Source organism: Ambystoma mexicanum, chromosome 10, assembly GCF_040938575.1.
Source record: "Ambystoma mexicanum isolate Mex_15411 chromosome 10, UKY_AmexF1_1, whole genome shotgun sequence".
In the NCBI taxonomy this organism is placed as follows: Eukaryota; Metazoa; Chordata; class Amphibia; order Caudata; family Ambystomatidae; genus Ambystoma; species Ambystoma mexicanum.
In genome coordinates, this window is record NC_090932.1 from 278,101,741 (window position 1) to 278,125,821 (window position 24,081).

Sequence of the window (24,081 nt, forward strand, 5' to 3'; positions counted from 1 at the left end):
TGATTTCTATTTTCTACAAAGACTTCTAAAACATTGTGTAAGACATTTTACCTACCTGCAAGAAGTGCTTCAGCTCACCTAGACTTTTGCTAATTTATAATTGGATGTCCTGGCTCCCTGAAAGACTCTCCTTACCTATGACTTTGACTTTGTGCTTCAACTATCCCTAACAAAAGTCACACATTAGATAACTTGTGTAGCTGGGAAAGGGTTAATTTACTTTGCATTGGGGGTTCAAAAAGTACTTACCTGCTTAAGAATATTTGTTGACATTTGTTTTATTCCATAAAACCTTTTATTTGACACCAAACTCAGTATTCCTCTAAATGTACCAGTTATATATCAATGTCCACAGTGTCTTAGTTAATTAAGTCACCTGAGAGTGTAGGAAGTGTATGTGTGCCATCCCCAATGGGTATCTACTGATTTACTGAAACCGAGAGTGTGGATTGTGAAGTATATTTTTGTGCTACCTATATTTTCTCCCTTCTGAAGAAGGCTTATTCAACTGACTGTTAAATTAATAAATATTTTTTTAATCAAGAAACCTTGAGTGTAAGAGTTTATTTGGATCATTGTAATTGTGAATCTTTGTGTGATAACCCTACAGCTCACATTGATCCCTCTTGGGAGAAGCCTGGCTGCTCAGCCACACCACCAACCTGTGTAGTACAGACTTATACCAAAGGTTGGGTTCCTATTGCCAGGAGGACAAGGCAGGTGCAGTCTCCCACAGGGTACCGCATACCGTCTTGCCTAATAGCAATAATAATACCATGGCATCTGCTGCTCCTCCCCCCTTGGTCAGTTACACGGGAGGCCTCGACATCTCTGACACACAGTGCAGGATTCTTTTGCCTGGTTTCCTGGTCTTATGTTTTCTGCCTTGAAGGTTTCTTAAAAGTAACAGCTTCCTGTCATCGAGGTCACGGGTTGTTGCCCCTCTCACGAACCACTCATGCCTGGCCGTCTTTCTCCCTTCCTTCACTGCCAACTCGAAACTGCTGTACCTTTGTGTGTTTTGCCTCGCTCAGCGTGTACTCTTGTGCTCCACCTTTTATCAGTGTGGGGAAGTTTAATGGAAGTCAGGTGTGAGTGATTGTCGATAATTGCCTGACCTCTCCTTACCATAGTATTGGGACAGGTCATGTACACGGCTCGCGTGTGAGTCTGTTTTCTCCCAGAGCAGACTGTCTTTGAGAAAGTGTTCATGCAGGAAAAGGGGGTGGGAGGTTGAGTTTCTAAATATCCCATCGAATAGGATGGGATAAAGGTGTTGCAGGGATTAGAGGGATACCGCGTCTCACCCTCCGGTGTCCCCACTCCCACTCCCTGAGAACCTCTCACTCAGGTGATCCTCCCGCACTGGTCCACCCCCAGGGTCTGGTTCCAAAGGTGATGGCCATGCCCTGGGCACCTGAGAGAGAGATCCCCGGGGACTAGCGGGTGAGACACCTTCTGGTTTCTCACATTACACATAAGAAACAACTTGAAAGCTCTGATTGTCCTGATCAATTTAGCTATAAATCAACAGCATAGTCATAATTTAAGTGCAAAAATAGGGCTGGTGACTAAGTAGAATTGGTGTTGCAACATGCAGGGGTCAAAGAGGAGAAATGGGATATTTGTGTGGTTTAATTTGTATTATTATTAAGGTTTATATTGAGCACAGGCCTAGCTTTGGGAAGCAATGGAGCACTTTACAAGTCATGGGGGAAGGACACCGTGAGGAAAGCAGAGATACAAGGGAGCAGGAGTGAACAGCTGTCAGGATAGATGGCTGGAAGCATCAGGGTAACGGGATGAGGGAGTGTGTCAAGGAGTTTAGATCACTCAGTGAGTTGAGCAGTTGGGGCAGATATCCATTTGTAACCTGCAGGACATAGGTTTTTCCCCCTTACAAATCAATCCCCTTACAAACCGACTCCCTAGGTTAAGGTTGACAACTTAAAATCTGTTACCTACAGGTCACTTAATCAAAGATTGGTATAAGATAAATCCCTAGATTTAGGTTGAATTGAAGGTTTGTAAAATCTCTTACCCACAGGTCACAATCAAGTATTGGTAATTGGGTAGAGCAGCTGCTGCAAAGATCTATGAAACCTACATGTCACAGATTGGTTTCCGTTGTGAGAAATCTTACAATGGCATCCCACTTAAATCTACTTTCCCTGCAAAATAAAAATGGCGCACATGAGAACTGGGGAAACCTAACACACATGGGCTTGAAAATAAATGTATCTATGTTTAATTATTTTCTTTTTTTCAGACAGCAATGATACGTGTATGTGTTTCTTCTTCGTAGAAATAGCATTGCAGATGATTCTGGTTTAAAAATTGTGCACTGAAAATGATCACAGTACTTCACTTTAATTTTCTTTATTTTGTTTTATGTATTGGAATGATTCTCTCAAAAATTGTAAGGTGAATTGAAGAGATGGATAATGACTGAATTCTATTAGCAACCCGTGAACTAGCTGATACGGAAGGAAGGGTGATGCATGAGAGAAGGATGCTTGAATGTAGGAGAAGGGAATACAAACGTAATACTCTTATTTCCTCTGCTCTGTCCCCCACACCTTTGGGGCGTTTCATGGAATGGGACTAGACTGGGACCTGTTGCCAAGCAGACAATGTTGCCAACTCCTCATTATGGAAAGTAACTATTGGCTTTCCTGTCCTAAGAGTCGCTAGAGGTCTCTAAATGATGTCATCACCTAATTTGCACAATTGGCCATGTGCATGTTGTGTGATGGATGCTGTAGGAGAGAGGAATAGTGTTGTGGGATAGACAAAAAGTGAGTAAAAACACCCTAAAATATGTTCCGAAGTACAAACTTTCTTCTGTCGATTCTTGTTTTTTTTAATGTCACAATTCCAACCCTCCTCGTTTATCTGCGCTTGCTTGGGACCGGCAAAAGTGACCCAAAAGAGACAATCTAGCAGAGTTACTTAGTTTTTTTAAATGTTATTTATTAATTTTAATTTTTTTGTTTAGTTTTCTTAAATTTGGTTTGGTTTTTAACCTTATGGTCCACTTAGGAGCCTACAACAAGTCACAGTAAGACCTGAACATTTTTAATTTTTTTTGTATACAATCTACATTAACAGTCTAAATGGACCAAAAAGAGACGATAAATACTGTCAATGGCAATGTGAGAAAAGGATGGTAACAACTAGTCTGGCCCTAATTGAGGTTCATTGTTTTTTTTTTTCTCCAGCAAAAAAAACAAAAAAACGCATGCACACACACGCGCACACACACGCACGGCAAGAGTGGGTCATCGCCATTTTGGTCAAGGCTCTCTATGGCAGGTTCAGCAACTGAGGGCGCTTACTTAAATGAGTAAGCTGCTCATCTGCCAAAAAACCTGCAAACTATTATTAGGCAGCTGGTGCTTGTAGCAAGCCTCACCAGACAGCTTCAGTCCATATTGGATGTACAGGATGGAGTTAAGGGTCTGCAAGCAAATCCGATTTCTAAGTTTGCTTTTTACCACACTCATCTGGCTCTCGACTTCAGCATTCGAGTGTGGCAAGGACAGCACAGACACAGCATCCATGGCAAAATCTTGAAACCGGTTGATATCAGCTGCATCCCTGAACTTCCAAATCTCACTCCAGAATCCAAGTGTTTTTTTCTCATTCCATTTACTAAGATGGATGGCATGCCATTGCTGGACAATCTTGTCGATCTCTGCAGGGCAGTGGCCACGGAGCTTGGCTATTTTTTCTATTTCTCCAGGGCTCTTATTGTGCTTTAGAGTTTCCTCCACATAGAAAATGGACATGTATTGGGATGTACGTTAAAATAACGAAAACTAAAACCTCGAACTACAAAATCACAAACACAATAGGTTTGCATTTGGTAATTCGAGATTTTTTTGTCTCTCGCAAAACAAGTGTATGCGGGGGACACCACGGAAGACCAAAATACTGAATTAGGGGAGCAGCCTACACCCCCGCAAACCCTGCTCCCCTAATTCGGTATTTTGGAATACGATATTTTCATAGTGCCAAAATGCGAGACTTTGGATGATGCAGACATTTAAATGTGGCATTTTTGTTGAATACCCATGTATTGCAATGCTTCAATGTTGTCTGACAGACTCACCCTCAACTCATTAGTGAGGAGATGGTGAAGGCTACACACCGCTTTCAGACATTTGTTTTCATCCTCAGGCGTAAGGTGGAGCTCAGCTGCCTTTGATTGAAAAAGGCAACCAAGGTACAGTTTGGACTGATGTAGCCATATATTGGCCCTTTGAGTAAATAAAAATTTGCCAGTGGATTCAGCACCCTGCTGCTCACAGACTTGATTATGCTAACCACGCTGTCAAGTAGTTTAAGAGGATCTACCTGCTCTCCCTCAAAAGCCTTGATGGCCAACTGTACCTCACTCAGCACTGACATAAAAAAAAAGTCAGATACAATATGTATTGAGGATCACTGTACATGGAGTATAAAAACTCAGTCATGTAGCAGTGTTCACTGGACTTGGTGACTACGAAATGCAGCTTAAGCTCCTCACACTGGTCCACAATGCGTGAAACCGCAGGTTAAATGGAGAGCCAACATGTGCCACACACCTTGGTTATCTGTAAAGGTTTCTTCCCACAGTTGATGGTCTCATATATGGCCTTGTAGGCCTCTCTGCACTTTGGAGACACTGAAAAACAGTTATAAGTCTTGTGTACCAAGTACTCCACACTACGGGGGATGGTGTCATTGGAAGCCTAACTTACAGCAATCTGCAGAGTGTGGCACACACAGCGAATAAGAACCAGATCTTTGAGGCCATACTACTTCTTCAGCACTTTATGGACCCCATTGTTAATCCACGTCATAACAGAGTCATTGTCAGTCCCTATCCCCAGGAGTGAGTCATTGTCAGTCCCTATCCCCAGGAGTTTCTCTTTTTTTAAGGCAACACTTCTCGAGGGAAGCCACAACAGCACGGGCTATAGATTTGGCATCTCCTCCCTCCAACTCGACAAGCCCCAGAATTGTTGATACAATTGTCTGCTTGGTGTCACTTAAGTACCTTAGCACAACCCCCAGGTACTTAGAAACACTTACATTCGTGGATTCATCGAGGAGGAGGCTGAAATGCTGATCACCCACATCTGCCACCAACATTTTCAAACAGTATGGTGCTAGAACATCATTAATAATTTCTGTGCACTTTGATCTTCTGTGCATTTTGAAGTGGGAAGCAGCAGTGTAGTCTGAGAAAGCAGCTCTACATGCTTCTCAAATGTGATCACATGCCTGCATGGAACAGTGTTCAGCGATAGCTAATGCCATGGTGGCCTCAACCTTTTTTGCAGAGTCAATTCTTTAAACCATAAATGGCGGCTTGTTTTGGGTGGAACTGTTAAAAGGCTTTGCCTTTTGAGTATGTTTTTGAGTTGTCATGTGTTTTTTTTACATCACTAAGTTTGGCATAGAAATCAGCCTTACAATACAGGCAGTATACCGTTCGTATCATCTCCAATAAACGGTTTCAACCATCCTTTGAATTCAGGGTTTGATTCCCACCCCTTTCTGTATTTTTGAATGTACAGTTTAGACTGAGCTATGATGAGCTAGCCAACTAGATGTTTAGCGTGTGTGTGTGAGAGAGTGAGTGAGAGAGAGATATCAAATGCAGTGATTTGTTTTAGACAAAGAACATTTTACATTTACGTTCCTGCACGAATGTAAGCCAAGGTGTGATCAGCCAGCGGCTTCCCGCATGCTCGATTCATTTGCGGTCTGGACACGTAGGGGTGAACATCTCCTGCTCTGAGTGCAGCTGGGAGGGACTGCAGCGTGAGGACCTGGCCGCCTGTAAGTGCTTTGGAACAGGGCAGGAGCCAGGCCCACGGCTTCACCCACTGCTCGTTCAGAAGAGTAAGAACGATGTGTGCTTTCACGTCAAAGTCTCCAATAACAAAGTCGCTAGATTTGTCGGTAGTCCATTTTTAAAAAAAGAGTAGCTAGAGGGGTCTGAATACTCGCTAAATATAGCGACAAAGTCGCTAAATTGGCATCAATGCAAGCAGTAATTAGAAACTTTCAACGTGCTCACGTGCATGAGCGCAAATCAACAGCCGTCCACATTGCTGCGCCCAGGCGCCAGTCCCTTTTTCCACATATGATGTGATGGACCGTTGCTACAGCAGCTGCGCTATGTTTCAACCAAAATTGCGATTTCCTCTGCTTCTCATGCCCAACTGATTCATATGTTTGTTGTGTGGGTTGTCCCCTGAATTACTTCTCGGCCAACTGTCTCAAGCTTTGCCTCGTATGTTTACATGCAGGGGATCGTTGTGCTGCATGTAATTCCTTCCCAGGCTGTTTACTTCTCTGTAGATGCGTACTTGGGAGGGGGCCTTCGGGATAGCCAACAGAGCTAAAGAAGTGAGAAAGTGATTCTCAAACATGCTAATTCATTGCAGACTATGATCCAATGCTGCCTAATATATGCCTTTCTTTAGAAGCACTTAAATATTTGTTTTTGCTCTTTTAGAATTTCTTGGTTTCTGAAATTGGATACGATGGCTATCCTGCTGGCCCTGCACTTCAATACACTCCGTACACCACAGCTGCACCCCAGGTGAGTGTGAAATTAGAATGGGGTAATACTTGTATTTTCTCAACATTGCGGGTACCTGTAAACAAACATTCCACCTAATTGTGGGTACCTGTAAACAAACATGGACACAAGTTCTTTGCAGTGTTTTTGGGAAAAATGCACAACACATTCAGCATTCCTGTATCCCTTAGCACTTACACCCTATTTGTATTAGTAGACTGTCCCCCCGCCTTGGTATTTGTTTGTAGATTTGCTCACAATAATTAGGGACTTGTGACCAAATTCACTATCCCCCACTTTCAATTGCACGAAATGTGACTTTTCTCTGTTAGGAGCGTTTTTCTTTTTGCAACGTTCCTCAAGTGACTTCTAAGGAGCCCCCAAGCATATATCATTCTTGTCTGGATCCGTTTTGATTTCTGGAGTGAGGTGGGCTCTTTTGCCTCACTCACCTGTTTCCCTCATTTTGAATGGAGTGCACTGCTCAGTCCCTAAGGTTATGCTTGCAGGGAATTCACCTTCCTTTGTTCCTCACCTTTAATTTTACAGTATAGGACTAGACATCTGTGTTGGAATGCTGCAGGCACTCTTTTATCACAGTTACTTTTCTGATGTGTACTCAACAGGCTGATTGCAGTGAACCTTTTTTCATCTTTTTTTTTACGTGTACAGCCCTGCACCTTTATTTTGTATCTAGATAATGCCTTTTCAAGTACCATCTACTCAAAATGGCTGTCCCTTGTGGTACAAGCCCAGTTCTTTGTCATCTTCCTTCCTACTCGGATTGGAAATTGCACATAAGGGCATGCACTTTTGCAGCAATTCAGCTGTGGCCTGAGAGATCAGTGCTTTGTGCACGTCAACTGGCTGAAACTGGATTTTGGAACGGGCTGGTTCCAATTTCCACTTCAGCCACAAAATGCTCTTGCTGGGCAGATTGCGAGGTGGTAGGTTGTCCCTGATTAGACAGCCTCCACCTGTTTGGGTGGACGATTTAATTGATGAGCTTAGGCAGCCCCCGCCTGAATACATATGAGGAGAGGACTTGGAGTATTTTGAGATAATCAACCACGAGATCCAAGCATTCTAAGCTGGAAGACCACCAAAACCCAACTGAGGACTGCTGTGACCAGCTTTGGTCAAGCCAACCATTCAATGCCAGGCCTCTGCCTTCAAATCAACTGGTACCTGACCTGGATTCCTTTCTCCGCTGCACTGTTGGGACAAATCATTCTGAAGCCCTCCTTTGCATCCATCAATATTCCATGGTCCGAGTTTGCATTTGGCCTGCACTGACTGGAACTGGGCTATAGCTTTGCACAGGCCACTTTCTGCCTCATACTTGAAACTGCGTGCATTCTGAGAGCTCTGCTGGGATCTTGCCAACTTGTGCTGCAGTCTCAAGACAGATAAGATCCGAATTCTCACCGCTTTGCTCCCGACTGCCCCTCACCCACTGTCCTGGGACACACTAACAACTTCTCCCGTTGACTGCTCCTTGGGGGGTCCTTTTGTGTTGTTGGAATCAAATTTGAGGCGTCTTTATGTCAGCCTGACAGAAATGTTGAAGTTAGCCTTGAACCCACAGCCGATGAACCTTGTAGTGCTAAGCTTACAGTGAGTGCCATGGCCTCCACTGATTCCCTGCCCTGTGGTGTTGCAAGTCGGAGTTTGGTGTTTGAGATCATTTGTATCTCTTTGACCGCCACTATCTCCATTGATATGGTTTGGGTGTATAGCCTTTTATATAAAAGTAGCTGCTTTTCTTCTTCAAAGGTGGTGTAGCTTGGTTCAGAGCAGTCATCTAGGGCCTGGTGACTGGTAGTCTACAGCCTCCATAGCTGGATGGCTCACTGGGACTTGGCTAGAGTAGCTTTATGCAAGAACATGCTTGATAAGAACACCTGCTTGTAAATAGACTGACCTATCACAAGGATGGGGGATAAACATAAGTCTTGCTCTTGGCACACACTTTAGCCATTTATAGTGTATACTTCTTACTAAACTTCGTTGTTTATCTAAACTGGTAGGTAACCCATTATGGTGCTACCAAACTGTGGTGTGTGCATATATATGTTTTATAGTAACCTTTACTTACCTGTACTGTGTTGATTTTACTGGTTGCCTGTGCATTTCCGGTACTTCCCTGTGTGAACCTCTTTTCCTAAATCAACTTTGCTGTTGTTGACTGTACTTCTAACCAGGCTTCCCGGATCCTGGGTCTAAGCATAGCTGCTCAGCCACTCTACCACTCGGAAACCCTCTTAACATCTATGATACTTTTGGGTTTACTACGTTTTGTTTGTACTGTACCTGGTATAATTGTAAAGGCAAACAGATTGATACATTGTTGAGTAATTCTACCCATCTTTTCCCCCTAAATTGGAGTAAATGCACATGTGCAGTAAAAGCGTGTACTCCCAGACAGAATGCAGTGTGCACATTGACAGCATCAGGTTAGACTAGTTCAAAATGAGTGCGCCTGCTGTTGGCCTAAACAAATACGTTTAAAAATACACATGAGACATCGCAACTGATCCACAAGAATAAGCAGGCACCTGATTACTTTTGGGAGTATGAAGATGTATTGTCTGCTTCATGCACAAAACCTTATGCTGCTCCTCGCCCTACCTTTACTTTACAAAGCTTTATTCGTCATAAAAACCTTTAGCACTAGTTAAAAACAGATTTACAGGAATACCTTTAACAGGTTAAATTAAAAACAGGATAAAAAGAAAGAGTACATATTAAAAACGAGTTAAAACCTTCCATGTACAAAGTTATGGCGTCATTGTCGAGTATCACATTTTGAGGAAAGCATGCTCGCAGCTTGGTTATTGGAAACCATTCCCATGAATCCCTGCCTCGGTAGCCAGGTGCGGTGCACCTACCTTCAGGATGTAAATACAACACTCCTTTCTGTGGAGCACATTAGCAGTTGCCTGGCTTCGGGTGTGGTACGAGCGTTCGGTTTTTTAAATTGTGTTTTCAAATTCAGGCGCCTGAAATTAAGGGTGATCGGGCAAATTCCCGCAAAGTGTATTAATGTTTCATCAGCAGCACCTCACAGTGGGCAGAGTGCAGATCTCGTAGTTGACCATGCTCGAGTGAACCAAGCAGTGTGCAAGATCCCCCGTCTCACGTGAAATTAACAAAGAACGCTCGTAGGCGGGGTGCGTTTCCTTCAAAAGGCTCATAAATTCCCAGTTATTGCGCTGGGAAAGCACTCTGGCGCATTCTTCATGGAATCTTGTTTCACTTCCAGCTGAGCGATTTGCTTTGAGGTCTGCTTTGGAAAACTTACACCAATTCATAGGATTGTCCCAAAGGATTCTCATATCCCACATATACAGTATCTTTATTACATGAGCTAACCAACCACATCCCTGTGCCCCCTCCAAAAGTAAGAAATTAATTGGGGCATCCCGGTATGTTGATAGCCCTAAAGAGGTCCATAGTCTCACCCAATAAAGCACACGTTTCAATGCAGTCTTATCAGCTATGGGGAAAACACCAAAATGCATTAGCACCAATGAGGTTGTAGCTCTTATCGGTAATAAAAATAGTTTTAAAAAAATGTGTTCTCAAAACAAGACAGAACAGACAATTTAATGTGGCCCCACAGTTCTGACCCATATAGGGGTACAGCCAGAGCCTGCCTTGCATAGAGCTCCAGAGACGTCGAACTTGCTCCACTGCCGTGGCTTTTGAAAAAAGAATGAACCCCACCACTTTATTTTCCCAAGCTCGTCTTGGCTTTGGCTAAGTGGTCAGACCACCCCCTGATTCATGGAACCCGAGTCCCAGATACTCGAAAAATGTGACTCGTTCCAACATTGTATTGTCTACCATAATGCTCAGGGGGTGCTTTTCACAAAGGGACTTTTATAAACCCGAACTTTAGTTTTTTTAGTATTCAGTTCGAGGCCGAGCTTGCTCCATTTACTCATGAAGATAGCCAATCCTGTCTTCAAGCCTTTCGGGGGAAGTCGCCAATATGACCGCATCATCGGCATAGATCAAAGTAGGCCGTCTCCTAGTTGCGATTCTCGGGGGATCGAGAGCACTCCTTTCTAGTGCATCTATTATACCCAGAATGCAGTTTAGGAAAAGCACGGGCGCCACGGCGCAACCCTGGCGCACCCCTGTATTCAGGGCAAACGGGCTAGATTGCTCCCGCCTTGCTCCTTAACGTACAGATGCCACGGTTTCTGAGTATAACAGGTTGAATTAATCAACCAGTGGAATAGACTAGTGCCCTAACAGATCAAGACATGCATCAGATGCTCAAGCTTCTACAAAACAAACAAATACCAGAATTATGGTAAAATGATGCTTTTTCAGAGAAAAAAACTGAGGTGTGACCAAAGAATACCAGTTCAACATAAACATGCCAATGACTGAACACACAAATACACAAAACGGTGCTCTATACTGTGAATACATCACTTGCATTTAGCACTGTTTTCAGAAAATTGGTACAGAAAGTATCTATCCTGGTACTGACTGGCTTCCAGTTCCTTCTTGGGCAATGTCAAATAGACACAGCAGGGGCCCATAGTTACTCGTTTATTTATGTCATAATTCATAATTTAATTGCTCTTTTAGAAAGTTCAAAGAGCTGGCAAAAACTGACCGGGAACCTGACAAACTCCCCAGAATAAAAAAATGACATATAAAGGTTCCTCACTTCCAACGACCAATGAAAATGTACATCAAAATAATCGACTGCTTTCCATTTGGCAGCTTCACAGATCTGTAAAATATGTTGTTATTCCTGTGCCACGTTTCTTTTTGGCATACTTGTAAGATATCCAAGAATGCAGGGCATGGGCAGGAGTGTGCGTGGCTGGTGCAACCAAGAAGGTATACGTGCATTGCTTTCAGAGCAGGTGTGCTTAGGATTGCTTTATTCCAACCAAGCCCCACGTCTGCCCATTCATGCATTCCCGGCTCCCTTCCACTTGTTGTTGCTTTCTATTGGTAGGTGATTCTTTGCACACCTCATGCTATCCTTTCCATACACACAAACATGATTTGTATGTTGCGCTCCAACCATTAAGTGTTTCCCACCGATCCCTTTTATGAACTCAGAGGTGCCAAGCTTCAAGCCCTGCACTACTACAATTTTCTCTAATAAGTCGACCTACATCATATATTTCGTCATTGCATGAGCCCTGGACACTTGTGGCCTGAGTGCTGTGATGCACTTTCGGTTTGGTGTCTCTTGGAGAGATTTGTCTACAGCCCTCAGCTGAGGGATGTTTAACCATCTAACCGACAGATAAAACAGGGTTTCCAACCAAAAGGAAAACCAAATCTCTCCAGATGTTGGAACCTGTGAAGCCATCTTCCAGCAGCTCACTGGACAAAAGATCAAGGCAGCACAGCAGCAGACTATCCTAGGACAGGGAGAGTGGCTCGAGGCACCCTAGGACGTCTTAAGATGAAGAATTGGCAGTGTGGTGAGTGAAGTCTTGCAACCTTTCTGGGCACCCTCCGTGACCCGTAGCCAAGCGTGAAATGGCAGGAATGCTGCTTTGAACAGGTCTAGAAAATGGTTGCAGAGTAGAGGGCTCGACGCAGCAGATCTGGGTAATCGGAATGAGTGTTTTCAAGAACCATGGACCGGACTAACAGATGCAAAAATCCTAAACTGGGATATGCCCATGCTACTGCATTCCACAAGTTTCAACAAGTGAGGCCTCTAAAAACTGCACAAACGGTGGGAAGAGCAGTAAACTCCTTTAGTAGGTGGACAGACTAGCCTCCTCCAAGTTCCAGAAGTAAAGCAGCGATGGAGAGCAGCAGGGACAGCATGATGCCCAAATACCCTTGCACACAGGGGATGGCAGTCACTTAAGGTGGTGGCGGCAAAGGGTGAAATGATAATTCTGATTTGTTACTCGAACTTCCACTTAGCCATAGCCACCCCCACAGGATGTAGCCACCCCCCCATGGTCAGAACAGCCATTTTAAGGCCACACAGGAAGCCTGGCAACACAAAAAGGCTGAGTGACTACCAAAACGGTACATTAGTCTACCAATGCAGTAACATGTCTTTCACCCCTGGTGAAAGTACAGCTGCCAAAATAACTATTTTACACTGCTTTCCTATTTTTAAAGAAAACACTTCAATTTATGGAAATTAGTCATAGGTCAAAAAATAATGAAGAAAAATAAGGTGCTGGGGAGAAGCAAACGATCCTGGCGTGAAGATTGCAACAATACATAACAAAAACTAGTACCCCGTGGGTGTGGCCACCTCCCAGCCAATGAGGAGGGTCAGAATGGGGGAGATTAGCAGATGGTAATCCCGCCGCCCTGAGCCTTCTCAGGGCTGGAGGCCGCCATCTTCCCCCGCTGAACAAGGTAAGTGATCCCCTTCACCCCCCGTCCTCACCAACTTACCTTCTTTTGGCTCCTTTTCGGGAGCGTGCACTCTGGGAAAACCTCTGTCCCCAATGTGACCGCTCCCGATCTGCGACACGCCACCATGGAAAGGAAGAAGGGACTACACGTAGTCCCTTTACTCCTTTCGATGGCAGACGTTTTTTCAATTTCCCTTTTTCCTATATTTTGAATGGGCGCCATGGAAAGGGAGAAGGGACTAATTGTAGTCCCTTCTCCTTTTAAATGGTGGCCATTTAGTCTCTTAACTTTTTTTGGCGTTTCGCAAAGGAAGGAAGAAAGATTTTAGTAGCCCGTTCCAAAGAGCTGGGGTACTTATAGCAATAATCCCCTCGCCAGGGTGGCATTACCGAATCAGGTTATGCACCAGGGCCTTAGTTAAGGCCCTTGCTGCGCTCAAGCCTGTAACTATGGGCCCCAGGCATTACCTAACTTGGTAATGCCTCCCGCCCCTCCCCCCGGCTCCGGGATTATTGCTTAAATAGTGTCCCAATTTGGGGACCCTCCTGTCCCCTTCACTCTATCAATGGCTAAAGTTGCCAAAAGGTGAGTGAGTGAATTGGAGTAGAAACCTCCAATAAAGGAATTGGAGGTTTCTACTCCACTGCTTTACATTAATAAAAACCCTTTTTTGGCAGACAACTATACTACATAGAGTCCCTCCATTGTTTTCATGTCCTAGATCCACTGTTGACTAAATGCATTAGCTGGCATCAGCTCTAACTTGGAACACTCGAATTTGATGAACATTTAGATCACCATTAACCCATTGCGAATTTCTCTTTCTTGATTGAGCAGCACCAGCTTCCATGGAAGGTAGGAGCATTCTATTATCTTTTTTAATTGATTAGTGATAAAGAACAAAACATAGTTTGTACATTCTTTTTTTCACTGGATTCATGAATACATCTTCTGGATGAAGACATTTAATACTGGACAGTACTATATTTTACTGTACAATGGAGTATATATAACATCATTTAGAAAACAACAGTAAGCTAGACGTAATTTTTTGGTGACTTTAGCCATTGATGGCGTGCAGGGGATGGGAGTGTCCCCGAGTTGGTACACTATTTGTTTTTATGGAAAGTACAGCTGCCACCATCCTACTTCCTTAAATGTTTGTAGGGTGATACAATCACTGCAGGGCAAACACAGGAGCCCAGAGACTCCTTTGGGATAGGGCACCTTAAGAGTGACTAAGCACCGTATACCCTAAGTAAGGTGTAAATGGATGGGGGACTTAAGGACAAGTCAATCATCCAAAAACACAAAGGAAACGCAAAGGAAAAAAAAGAAAAAGTTCTGCGGACCTAAAAGGTTTTTCTAATGTCCCGAAAAATAGGAATCCAGGCTTAAAAATATCCACGTGGTGTTTTAATATTGCTTGGTGCAATAATTAAAGACTTGGTGGTTGGGCCACGTGGGCTTTTATATAGAGGAGCCTAGGTCACAATGCCTACACAACAGGCTTTGAAGGCGGGACAACCCCAGACTTGGGGTACCTGAATAACAATGAATGTCAATATTTTGAATATAGAACCATATAGAAAGTGTTTAGTATATGGCCTTTTATTTTATATTGTCACAACAGTCTCCCAAATGTGTCATCCCATTCAATCAACTTGGATGTATCCCCGACAGAATTAATAGTGATACGAACAAATTGAATAGCGACTACAAAAACTAACAATGTTTTAAGAGCCTGACTAATCCAACTGTGCTAACTCCCTATGAAAGGGGGAGTGAGTATAAAACAAATATTGTGAGAAGCCGCTGGAAAAGCGGTCTAGATTACGTGAGCCTGAGAAGCCTGAAAATATAAAAAATGTATGAAAAAGCGACGAGAAGTGGTATCAACACTGTGAATAATGGCTCGAAAGCTTACAGGGGTACAGGAGCCTGAGAGACCTGAATGTGTAAATCCCCTATGAAAGGAGAAATGATAATAAGATGAATATTGTGAATAAGAGCTGGGAAAGCTATCTAGGGCACGGGAGCTTGAATGTACAAATACCCTAAGAAAGGAGGATTAAGAAAGAAAGAAAGGACACTTTGCATCAAGGCTGAAAAAGTAACAGAAAGTACATAACTTTGATAAAATAGGGTCAACAGACGGCCTATCTTAAACAACTTAATTACAAGAAAATAACATACACAAGGATCAGAGAACCGCAAGAGAACCCAAGACATTGAAGAAGGAAGCGTTTTTGTTGTTTTCCCAGAGGAATGGAGATGTTACAAGAAGAGACAGTTTTCTTTGATACAAGAAGATAGTGATAAACCCCAGCTTCATACAAAGAGTGGGAATAATTTCCTGTGGTGCTTAAAAGAAACTTTTGAAACCCAAGCACACCAAATAGAAATTGGTCCAAACAGATACCTGGTTGAGGCTACAAAGCCTCCCATTTCCATTTTTTAGCTGTTTTCCCTAAAGTGGTAGCACCATTTAGTCGGGTAGGATTCGGACTGTAGAATTTAATTTTGGACTTTAAAGCCCACTTTAGCTGCTGTTTTGTTAGTTAGGGAGCGCTCACCATAGCAATAGGGCTAGTTAGGCGTTTTTACTCTTTTTGTTTTATTTAAATAAAAGCTCTTGAGAATGACTACTAATTATCCGAGTCCTCCTGGTTCGCCACAGCCCCCAGATGATCCATTGCAACATCTGGGAAAATCAGAGCTGGGGGCTAGTGGGTTGGGGGGGAGTTGGTAAGTAAGCATACCTGTGCCTGTGTCCCCCTGTTCTCCATAGGATAACATTGGTAACAAAACCCTTTATCTCCTATCGCCCTCTTACTTAACCTTGGCCATCAAACCTGTGTCAAGTTTCCTGCCCCTGCGTTAGCCTTGGGTCTGGAAAAGAGGGGAGAGCTTACCTGTCTTCAGGTAAATTGTTGCTGAACATGTAAATAGTTTGAAACTATTCTGGATCACCAGCAAAAGTCCATTGCATTCCTTTAGAAAATACCTACCTGTGAGAAACTTTGTGTTGGAACCTGTCACTTTGTTGCACTAAGCCCATCCATTTCAGTGTGGGCATTTCTAAAGTATAAGGAATTCAACTTATGCCTGATTCTAATCATTTCAACTACATCTGGATTCCTTACCTGTTTTACATGGTTATTTATTTGATGATGTATTGTGGATGAGCATACTGGTGATTGAATATGTTTGTATTATAGAGTGTTGCGTGATAATATGCTAATTTCACTTTCAATGTGTTCTAAAAGCCTACATGAATAACTGTATTTTTATAATTGACTGTCTAAGCTGATTGATTGTGTTATTCTGTGTGGACTCATTGAGGGTCCCTGACCACACCCACACTCTCCACACTACATTGATTGGGTTTTGGCTGAATTCTTAGAGCTTCCCTGTTCACTATAACTATGGTGGCCTCTTACAATCTGTCCACGAGGCCTGATTTTAGAAATCCATCTTAACGTAGTAAACATAATATGCACCTTATTTGCTCAGCTTCTGCAACCTGTATTTTGGTAGCAGACTCACTTTTTTATTTTACTGCTAATGGATTTCATGTACCAGAGTGTTTGTTTATAATCCCCCATACAAAGTCATTTAGTGTCTCGCAGACATTACTAGAGCTTGCTGAAATGTGTTTAAAGTGCTATTATATGCAGATGATGATCTCCTATCTCTTTCAAATACAGAGTACTCATTTCGGAATGTATTGGAACTATTTCATCATTTTGGTAACATATTGAACTTTACAATTAATATATGTCAGACAAAATGTTTCCAATTACCCTAATGTGTAACAAAAGTTGTGTTCCTGGAAATAAGTTTTGATGGGCTACAGAATGATTTGTACATTTAGGCATTAGTGTATCTAGGGATATAACTCATATGCTTGAGAATAACATGCGTCTTAATCTCAGGGAAATGATTTCACACTGTAAAAGATAGTCTAGAATCAACCTTAGAATATGAGGGAAAATTGGCATGATTAAGAGGACCATGCTTCTTAGGATTTTATATCTGTTCAATGTGTTGCCTCTTCCTTTTTTCGCAGTCTTTGTTGGGAGAATTTAAGAAGTTAGAGACTTTTTATGGGGTATTGGAGTTCACCCAAAAATTCCAATGTCAATTCTTTTGTGCTCAATGGAGGAAGGGGGCTTTGGTTTTCCAGATGTGAGGAAATATCACACTGCTTTCTCCTTAAGGAATCTACATCACTGGGTTAATGATGATTTGAGTCAGCCCCTATGTGGGTAGGCATGGACAAGGAGTTTGGATTGTCTTCTTACAATGGATTATCGGCTTTGTCTTGACAAAACCTTCCCTAAAGTATGACATATGGGGCCTCATTATGAATTCAGCGGTAGCCATGCCACTATTGGCGGCATGGCTGCCGCCGAAATCGGGTCCAGGTTCCCAGAGTGGGGAATTACCGGGCCATTCCGAGTTTGGAGGGCCTGGTAATTCCTCCCCCAGGAACCCGGGCCCGGACCTTCCCCATTCCCATTTGAGCCCCCATAGGGATCAATGGGAATGGGAGAGGGAGCAAACAATGGGCCGATTACGAGCTGCCTGTTTGCACCCTCTTCCCCTCGCGGGACCCAGTATGGATGCCTGGTTTGACCAGGCGTTACTTACCGGGTCCCGCGAGGGGAGCTTGTAATTAGGCGGAATGGGTTTAACGGGTCCACCTCCTTTAGCGGAGCCCGTTAACCCGTTCATCCTCACTCGTAATGAGGCCCATGGTGTCTGAATGGAAACGTGTGAATCGCATAAATGAGTCAAAAATCCTGCATTCTCTGGAGTCATGTATCTGGAAGAATCCAGCAATTACGGTTGACAAATAGATGCTGAATTGGCGCACGTGGCAGCGTGGAGGTAATTGGAAGCTGAAACATGTTCTAGAGAATAGCACATTATTAGACTTTGGCTTCTTGAAATTTAAATATAAATTACGTAATTCTGAAAGATCAAAGTATATAGTGCTGCAAGGTATTTTGACATTACTTTTCCCTCCATTAACTGCCAAGATCCATGACCCTACTGGCCTAGATGTCATGTTGAAGAACTGCCCTTTCTCTGCATCTGTGGTCTACTGCCAACTCTGTGACCTCTAAAGTGCCCTTGGAACGGCCAGGGCAAAACATTTGGGAGTCTGAAATGCATGTGCAGATATCCAATTCCAACCTGTCAATCATATGTAAAAGCCTGAAGAAATTCAAACTGGACCTGGATTTGCCCTATGTAGAACAGAGGGTTATAGCCTGTCTGTATTGGTCGCTGTGGAGGTTGAAAGTGTGTAAACTTTCCCAATCTGATATTTGCTGGAACTGCAAAAACGAAATTGGAACCAATACCCAAATGTTTTGGTCTAGTGCGCAAGTATCTCAATACCGGGAATAAGTCCTCTCCCGAATGGAGTTTGTAACCCAGTCAGTACTGCCACGTACTCCACTATCTGTGTTCTGGGCTTATTTCCAAATGGTTTGAAGTTATCAACTGGAGTTAAAAATTGGACAAACTAAGCATTGTTACTGGCTAAGAAAACAGATTTTGAGGAAATGGAAGTCTAATGGGAAATCCCAACTTGAGGTTTGGTTTCAGAGTATGTTGCTATTGGCTGCAGGGAAAAAGTTTCATATGCTAAAACAAACACATTTGGTTGAAGACTATCAATAATCTGCTGTATTTTCAATGACTTGTATGCTTAAAATATTACTGTTATGGAATCTTATAATGTGTGTATGAATAATGATCTGCTGGCTTGGCTCACCCTTGTCGCTTTTTGCACATAGTGTTTGCTCATGTTGTTTGTCCTATATTATCTTGTGTTTGTGTATTGTTGTGTTGGGACAAATGTGTAAAGTGGGGTTGGGATATTCTGTATTATTACAAACATATGAGATGTTTTGTTGTGTTTGTTATGCTGTGCTTTTGCAAGATCCCTCATTGGATTACTTACGTTACCCTTTCTTTGTTTTTTACTTGTATTTGATGGATTGAAAATGATAAAATATTAATTTAAAAAAAAAAACCTCCTGTTATACTTAATGAACTCCTGGATTAATTTAGAGACTGGGTGCAACTCAGTATTTAACTTAATCAGTCAATGATACAAACCCAAGTATTCACCTATAGCAGCTTGGACTGTTCCCTCATTTAAAAAAGCTGCGCCATTATGCTCATTATGATATTAAAATCCCCACACATACAGAGGGGTCGGGTTAACCCAAAGAGCTGGACCCCAGTTTTTCAGATAAATTTAAGGTCACCTTCATTTGGAGGCATACATAGAAAACAGAGTAAATATTTGTCCAAGATAGGTCATCGAAGCAAAGATCCAAGAGCCCGGGGCATGTACAGACCATGTTTTGATGCATAGTTATTCATAATAGGCATATCAACTCTCTTTATAGAGTTCTTCTGAGAAGTCTACGGTCCACAATGCAGAAAGGGGTCTCCACTAGATAGCTTATATCATACTCCCTGTAGACAGCTGATGTCATATTTCCAAAGTCTGTGGGCTAGGATAGAATTCAAAAGAGTTAAATGTACATGGCTCATTAATTGAATAGGAATATGGCCAGTTAGGGAGGTAACAAGAAGCAGTTGATCAGTCTGAAAGGAAATATAAAGTCAGAGAGAGCCATAGGAAACAGATCTCATCTCTAATTCGTATAATCTTACAGACAACAAATCTCCTGGAAGGGATCACTGCATGCAGAAAGAGTATGTGCTCAATATTAAGTGAAAACATTTGATATCAGAGAAAACATTGCAGAAATACAGTGAATGGAAGAAAGGTTGTTGGCACAATGAAGCAATGAGTGAATGAAGGAAGCAGAATGGGAAAACTATTAGTGCATCCGTTAACCTCTGTTATTTTTGGAGACATTGGCTCTTGCTAATCGATTGTGAATAATCTGCTATCAATGATATGGTCAAAAGGAAGCATTGTCTCAAATGACTGATAGGCTCCACCCAGCTGCAAAGCTTGCATGTTGACAGACTGAGTACACTCCATTCCCTCTTACCACCAAATGTTTCAGGGATTAGTAGGGGACTGCTGAAAACCAAGTAGTACATTTTTGATAATCGCCACAGAAGAAGAGGGGAAAGTTCCATGCAGACTCAAGAATCTGAGCTGTTGTGGGAATGGGTCGAAAATAAGCAAAGGAGTTCTGGGTGTGACATTGTCAATGGTTGATCAAGCAAAAATTGTATGCCAATCAGCTAAATGAAGTAAACTCCAAAAGGCAGCATCAGTATTGAAGTTACAGACTAATGATGGCATACTGTCCAACCATATGTACAGATATGACTCCCTTGGAGCTGATGAAGATGCTCAGCTAATGGGAATAAATCCAGAAATTCTGAGTCTGCTGTTTGTTGCAGAAATGTCTTAAAATGCTACTGTCTGACCTTCTCACCAACCAACCCAGTAATCTTAAATGAGGGCTGCTCATTGGTTATCAGCATGCAAAGCAAATTTAGTGTTAAGCTCAAAATCGCACACTTGCTTTGATCAGTGGCCTTTTTATGGCTATGGGTAAACAAATAACATAAATGAAGGAAACGTTAAATTATTAAAAGGTCTAACTGACTTTAACTGGAAAGCCATTCTGCGAACTAAATGAATGGGTTATGAAATTTGAAATGCAACCTCAACACACACTTGAAGTTTGGTATTGATATAACCTGCCTAATATTTAACCCCTTAACTGACGTTTTTCGCTCCCAATGCTGAGCCCTTTTTTGGACATTTCACTATGTTGCATTCAATCCCTTCGAACGTTTTTGTTACAAGTGATATCCCGACCAAATTGGCACCCCTTTCTTTCCACATGTAGCCGGTCATAACGCCACCAAGGATTTCTAGTTTGCTGTAGGGGTGTGTGAGAAAATATTACAGTGAGCACATTTTGGGCCTATTACGACCCTGCCACCGTTGTTTCTGTACCGGCTGATTCAGACTGCTGCAGGCGGGATGTGTCACTCCCGCCAGGTCTGACCTGGCGGGATTAACACCACCCGCCTGCAGGCGGACATGGAAACACTGGTTTATATATTGAAAAGGTCGAAAAAAAAAGTCACATTTTTTTTTCAATACGTTTTTTTTCGAAATGGGGGGGTTCCCCCCAACCCCCCTTTTTTCATTTTTTTTTATTTTACCCCTTTTTTTCACTTACCTGACCCCAAAAATACATATAAATAAATCATAAATTCGACCTTTTTTTCCGAGATTTTTGTTTCGAGATTATTGACATTCAAGATTTTTTTTTCGACCTTTTGACTGACCACCGGAAACACCGGCTCTGTCATAGACGGAACCGGTGTTTCCATGGTCCCCATCCCCATGGAGTCCTATGGGACTCCATGGAAAAGGAGATTTACAGAATTCCGCCTCTGGAATTACCGGGTCACCGGGGTTGAAATGCCCCAGTGATTCCGGCAATCACGGAGGTGGAATGGTATTACGGGTCCGGCGGCAGCCTGCCAGTATTTCCGGCACGGCTACCGCCGGACTCGTAATTAGACCCTTTGTGTTTTTTCAGAAAATGTCAATAAAATGATTTACAAAGAAGCCTACGTTTTATTTCTTGTAAGAGCTAGGAATAAATGGTTTGCAGTTCTGAATTCGCTATTTTCCAAGCTTTTAAGAACAGGTTGAGTGGAAGCAGAAAAACATTTTTCATAAGGTTACGATCAGTTTTGTGAGAGATGGAGCGATTTTTCCTTTTTTTTCTCAATAGGACATGCTTGGAGGGAATGGAAGAGGAGGGTAGTAAAGCTCAATGGGAACACAGAAAGGCATACGTTTCTGAAAAGTAGACAATATTCCAGTTTTAGGAAAGGGTCCTTTGCGCAGGTCAGGCAACAACTATGTACGTAAAATTCCCATAGTTTGGGAAAAAACTGGACAAATGACAGAAAACAAGTATGTGCTGGACATGTTTGGACTTGTAAAGTAATGACTGTAAATATTGAGAAAAGCAATGCACCGCTACATTCCCCCGACCCTTGTAGTTAGGAAATGACACATTTTTCGTAATGTTTCACAAAACAAACAATACCACAAGCCAAAAACTGAGACATGGTACACAGAATTTTTATGCTGACGACCTAAACAGACGTACTTAGCAGTTGAAAATAAGGGAAACAAATTTGGTGAAGAATGGCAAGCATACATTTTTTGAAAAAGCACAGGCAGTCCTTTTGAAGGATAGGTGATTTACACAGGTTACAAAAGCTGACAGTGCATAAAGGTTACATTTGCGAAATGAAAGGGTTGTGTGACAAAGTGCAGTAGGAAATGTATGAAATCGTTATCAAAACCAAGAGAAAACAACAAATGTCCCACCATGCCACATTCCCAGAGGTGTCACGATAAAAATGGTACCTCACGTGTGGGTGCACGGACCTGGGCACAAGGGGAAAAGGCTAAACCACTGTTTCACTGAAGGGCCTGGGAAGACCAAATTATTACTGTATTTGGTCTAGTGGACAACCCCCAAATTTGGGCCTGAGGTCTCACAGCCACCAAGGAAAATGGAGAACCTAATGCATTTCTGAGAAGAAGACTCCTATGGGAATCCAAAGAGGGCTGACTTGCGCGGATCACCCTAGAATGTATTACCCACATGACCTGGCAAAGTCCAAAATGTAGGGAAAAAAACACATTTTTCAGGCATTTGCCACCAGGAACCTGCTGAAACATGCAAGCAACAACACATGTCCTACCTTCCCACGTTCCCACAGGTGTCCTGATGAAAGCGGTGTCGGAATTGAAACAATATTATGCCACCTATCGCAACAATTGTATGTGTATTGGCCTACGCCAAGTTGTCTAAACATATGCGAATAAACTCCACGGCAAGGTCTTGACCTTGGAGAAAGTAATGCAAGTCGCCATCTTGGATTAAGACGCCATTTTAGGTTCTCTTGTGATATAGAAGTCACCCTGAACATCAAAATGGAGGCCGAATGACATTCTGAGTAAGATTCTGGCCATTGTAACCTCTGTACACATGAATAATTAATATGCCTGCAGGCCACTTGTCGGGGTCGCAAACTGAGACCTTGTCCTACCGTTGACCTATGTGTAAATGTACAACTATATCAGTGAAACTAATCAAAATGCATACATTAAAGGATTGACCTGGCAAGGAACCCATAGGCCCGGCTCATATAATGGTTAACCCGCGAGAGGGTTGGCCAAGGGCTGGACAAACAGGATAAAAGACCCAAGTATTCCAATGTGCGGTCTCTCTCACTAATGCATCGAACCTTCGTTGAAGTTCGTTACGTTACTCTGAGAGCCGAATAGCTATCCGTTTGTCAATTGACTTTGGTAACTGTTGTAGCTTTTGAATAAAGCACTTGTATGTTCTTTGTAACCTGTGTTGGTGTGTTTCCTTCTGGGCTTCCCGGCCTCATATTATTTTTCTGTTTCCACAGCGGTACCTCACATGTGTGGGTGCACTGTCCTGGGCGCAAAAGGAAAAGGTTAAATCACTAAAGGGCCTGGGAAATCCACATTATTACTGTATTTGGTCTTGAGGGCAACCCACATATTTGGGCCTCAGAGAGGGCTGCCACCGGGGCTCCCCGGGACCACTGCTGGAGTTGGGGACGATCGACCGACATGGAAGACAGGCGCCAAAGGCTGGGGGCCAACACCGCCGGCTGTCTTGAAGCTCTGCATTACAGCTTTTCCCTCCTGGGAGTGATGGGCATTCTTCTGGGGAACCCTGGGACTGATGCTGGGCTTGGGGGCGGTCGACCCAGATAGAAGACAGGTGCCCATGGCCGAGCACCAGAACCCCCGGCTGTCCTTAAGCTTTTGAGGGACTGCGTTGCAGCTTTTCTCTCTGGGGAGGGATAGAGACCAAGCAGGGGGTACCCTGGGACTGCCGCTGGACTTGGGGACGTTTGACCCACATGGAAGACAGGCGCCCAAGGCTGGGGGTCAGCACCCCCGGCTGTCCTGAAGTTCTGGCTGGGCTGTGTTACAGCTTTTAGGAAAAAGCCAGAGCTTCCTTGGACGGCTGAAGGACTTGGGAGATGGGTGACCCACATGGGAGACAGGCGCCCAAGGCCGGGGGCATCAC

The 24,081-nt window shown here is 43.1% G+C and overlaps 1 protein-coding gene across 4 annotated transcripts in view; it reads left to right on the forward strand.

Moving 5' to 3' along the window:
• The window catches only part of PLEKHB2 (pleckstrin homology domain containing B2), a 754,336-nt gene that overhangs the window by 617,592 nt on the left and 112,663 nt on the right, over window positions 1-24,081 (forward strand). For all 4 annotated transcript variants that reach the window (XM_069617849.1, XM_069617848.1, XM_069617850.1 and 1 more), the window contains exon 6: window positions 6,515-6,601. In XM_069617849.1, the coding sequence (XP_069473950.1) occupies window positions 6,515-6,601 (87 nt within the window). The remainder of the gene's footprint in view (window positions 1-6,514; window positions 6,602-24,081) is intronic.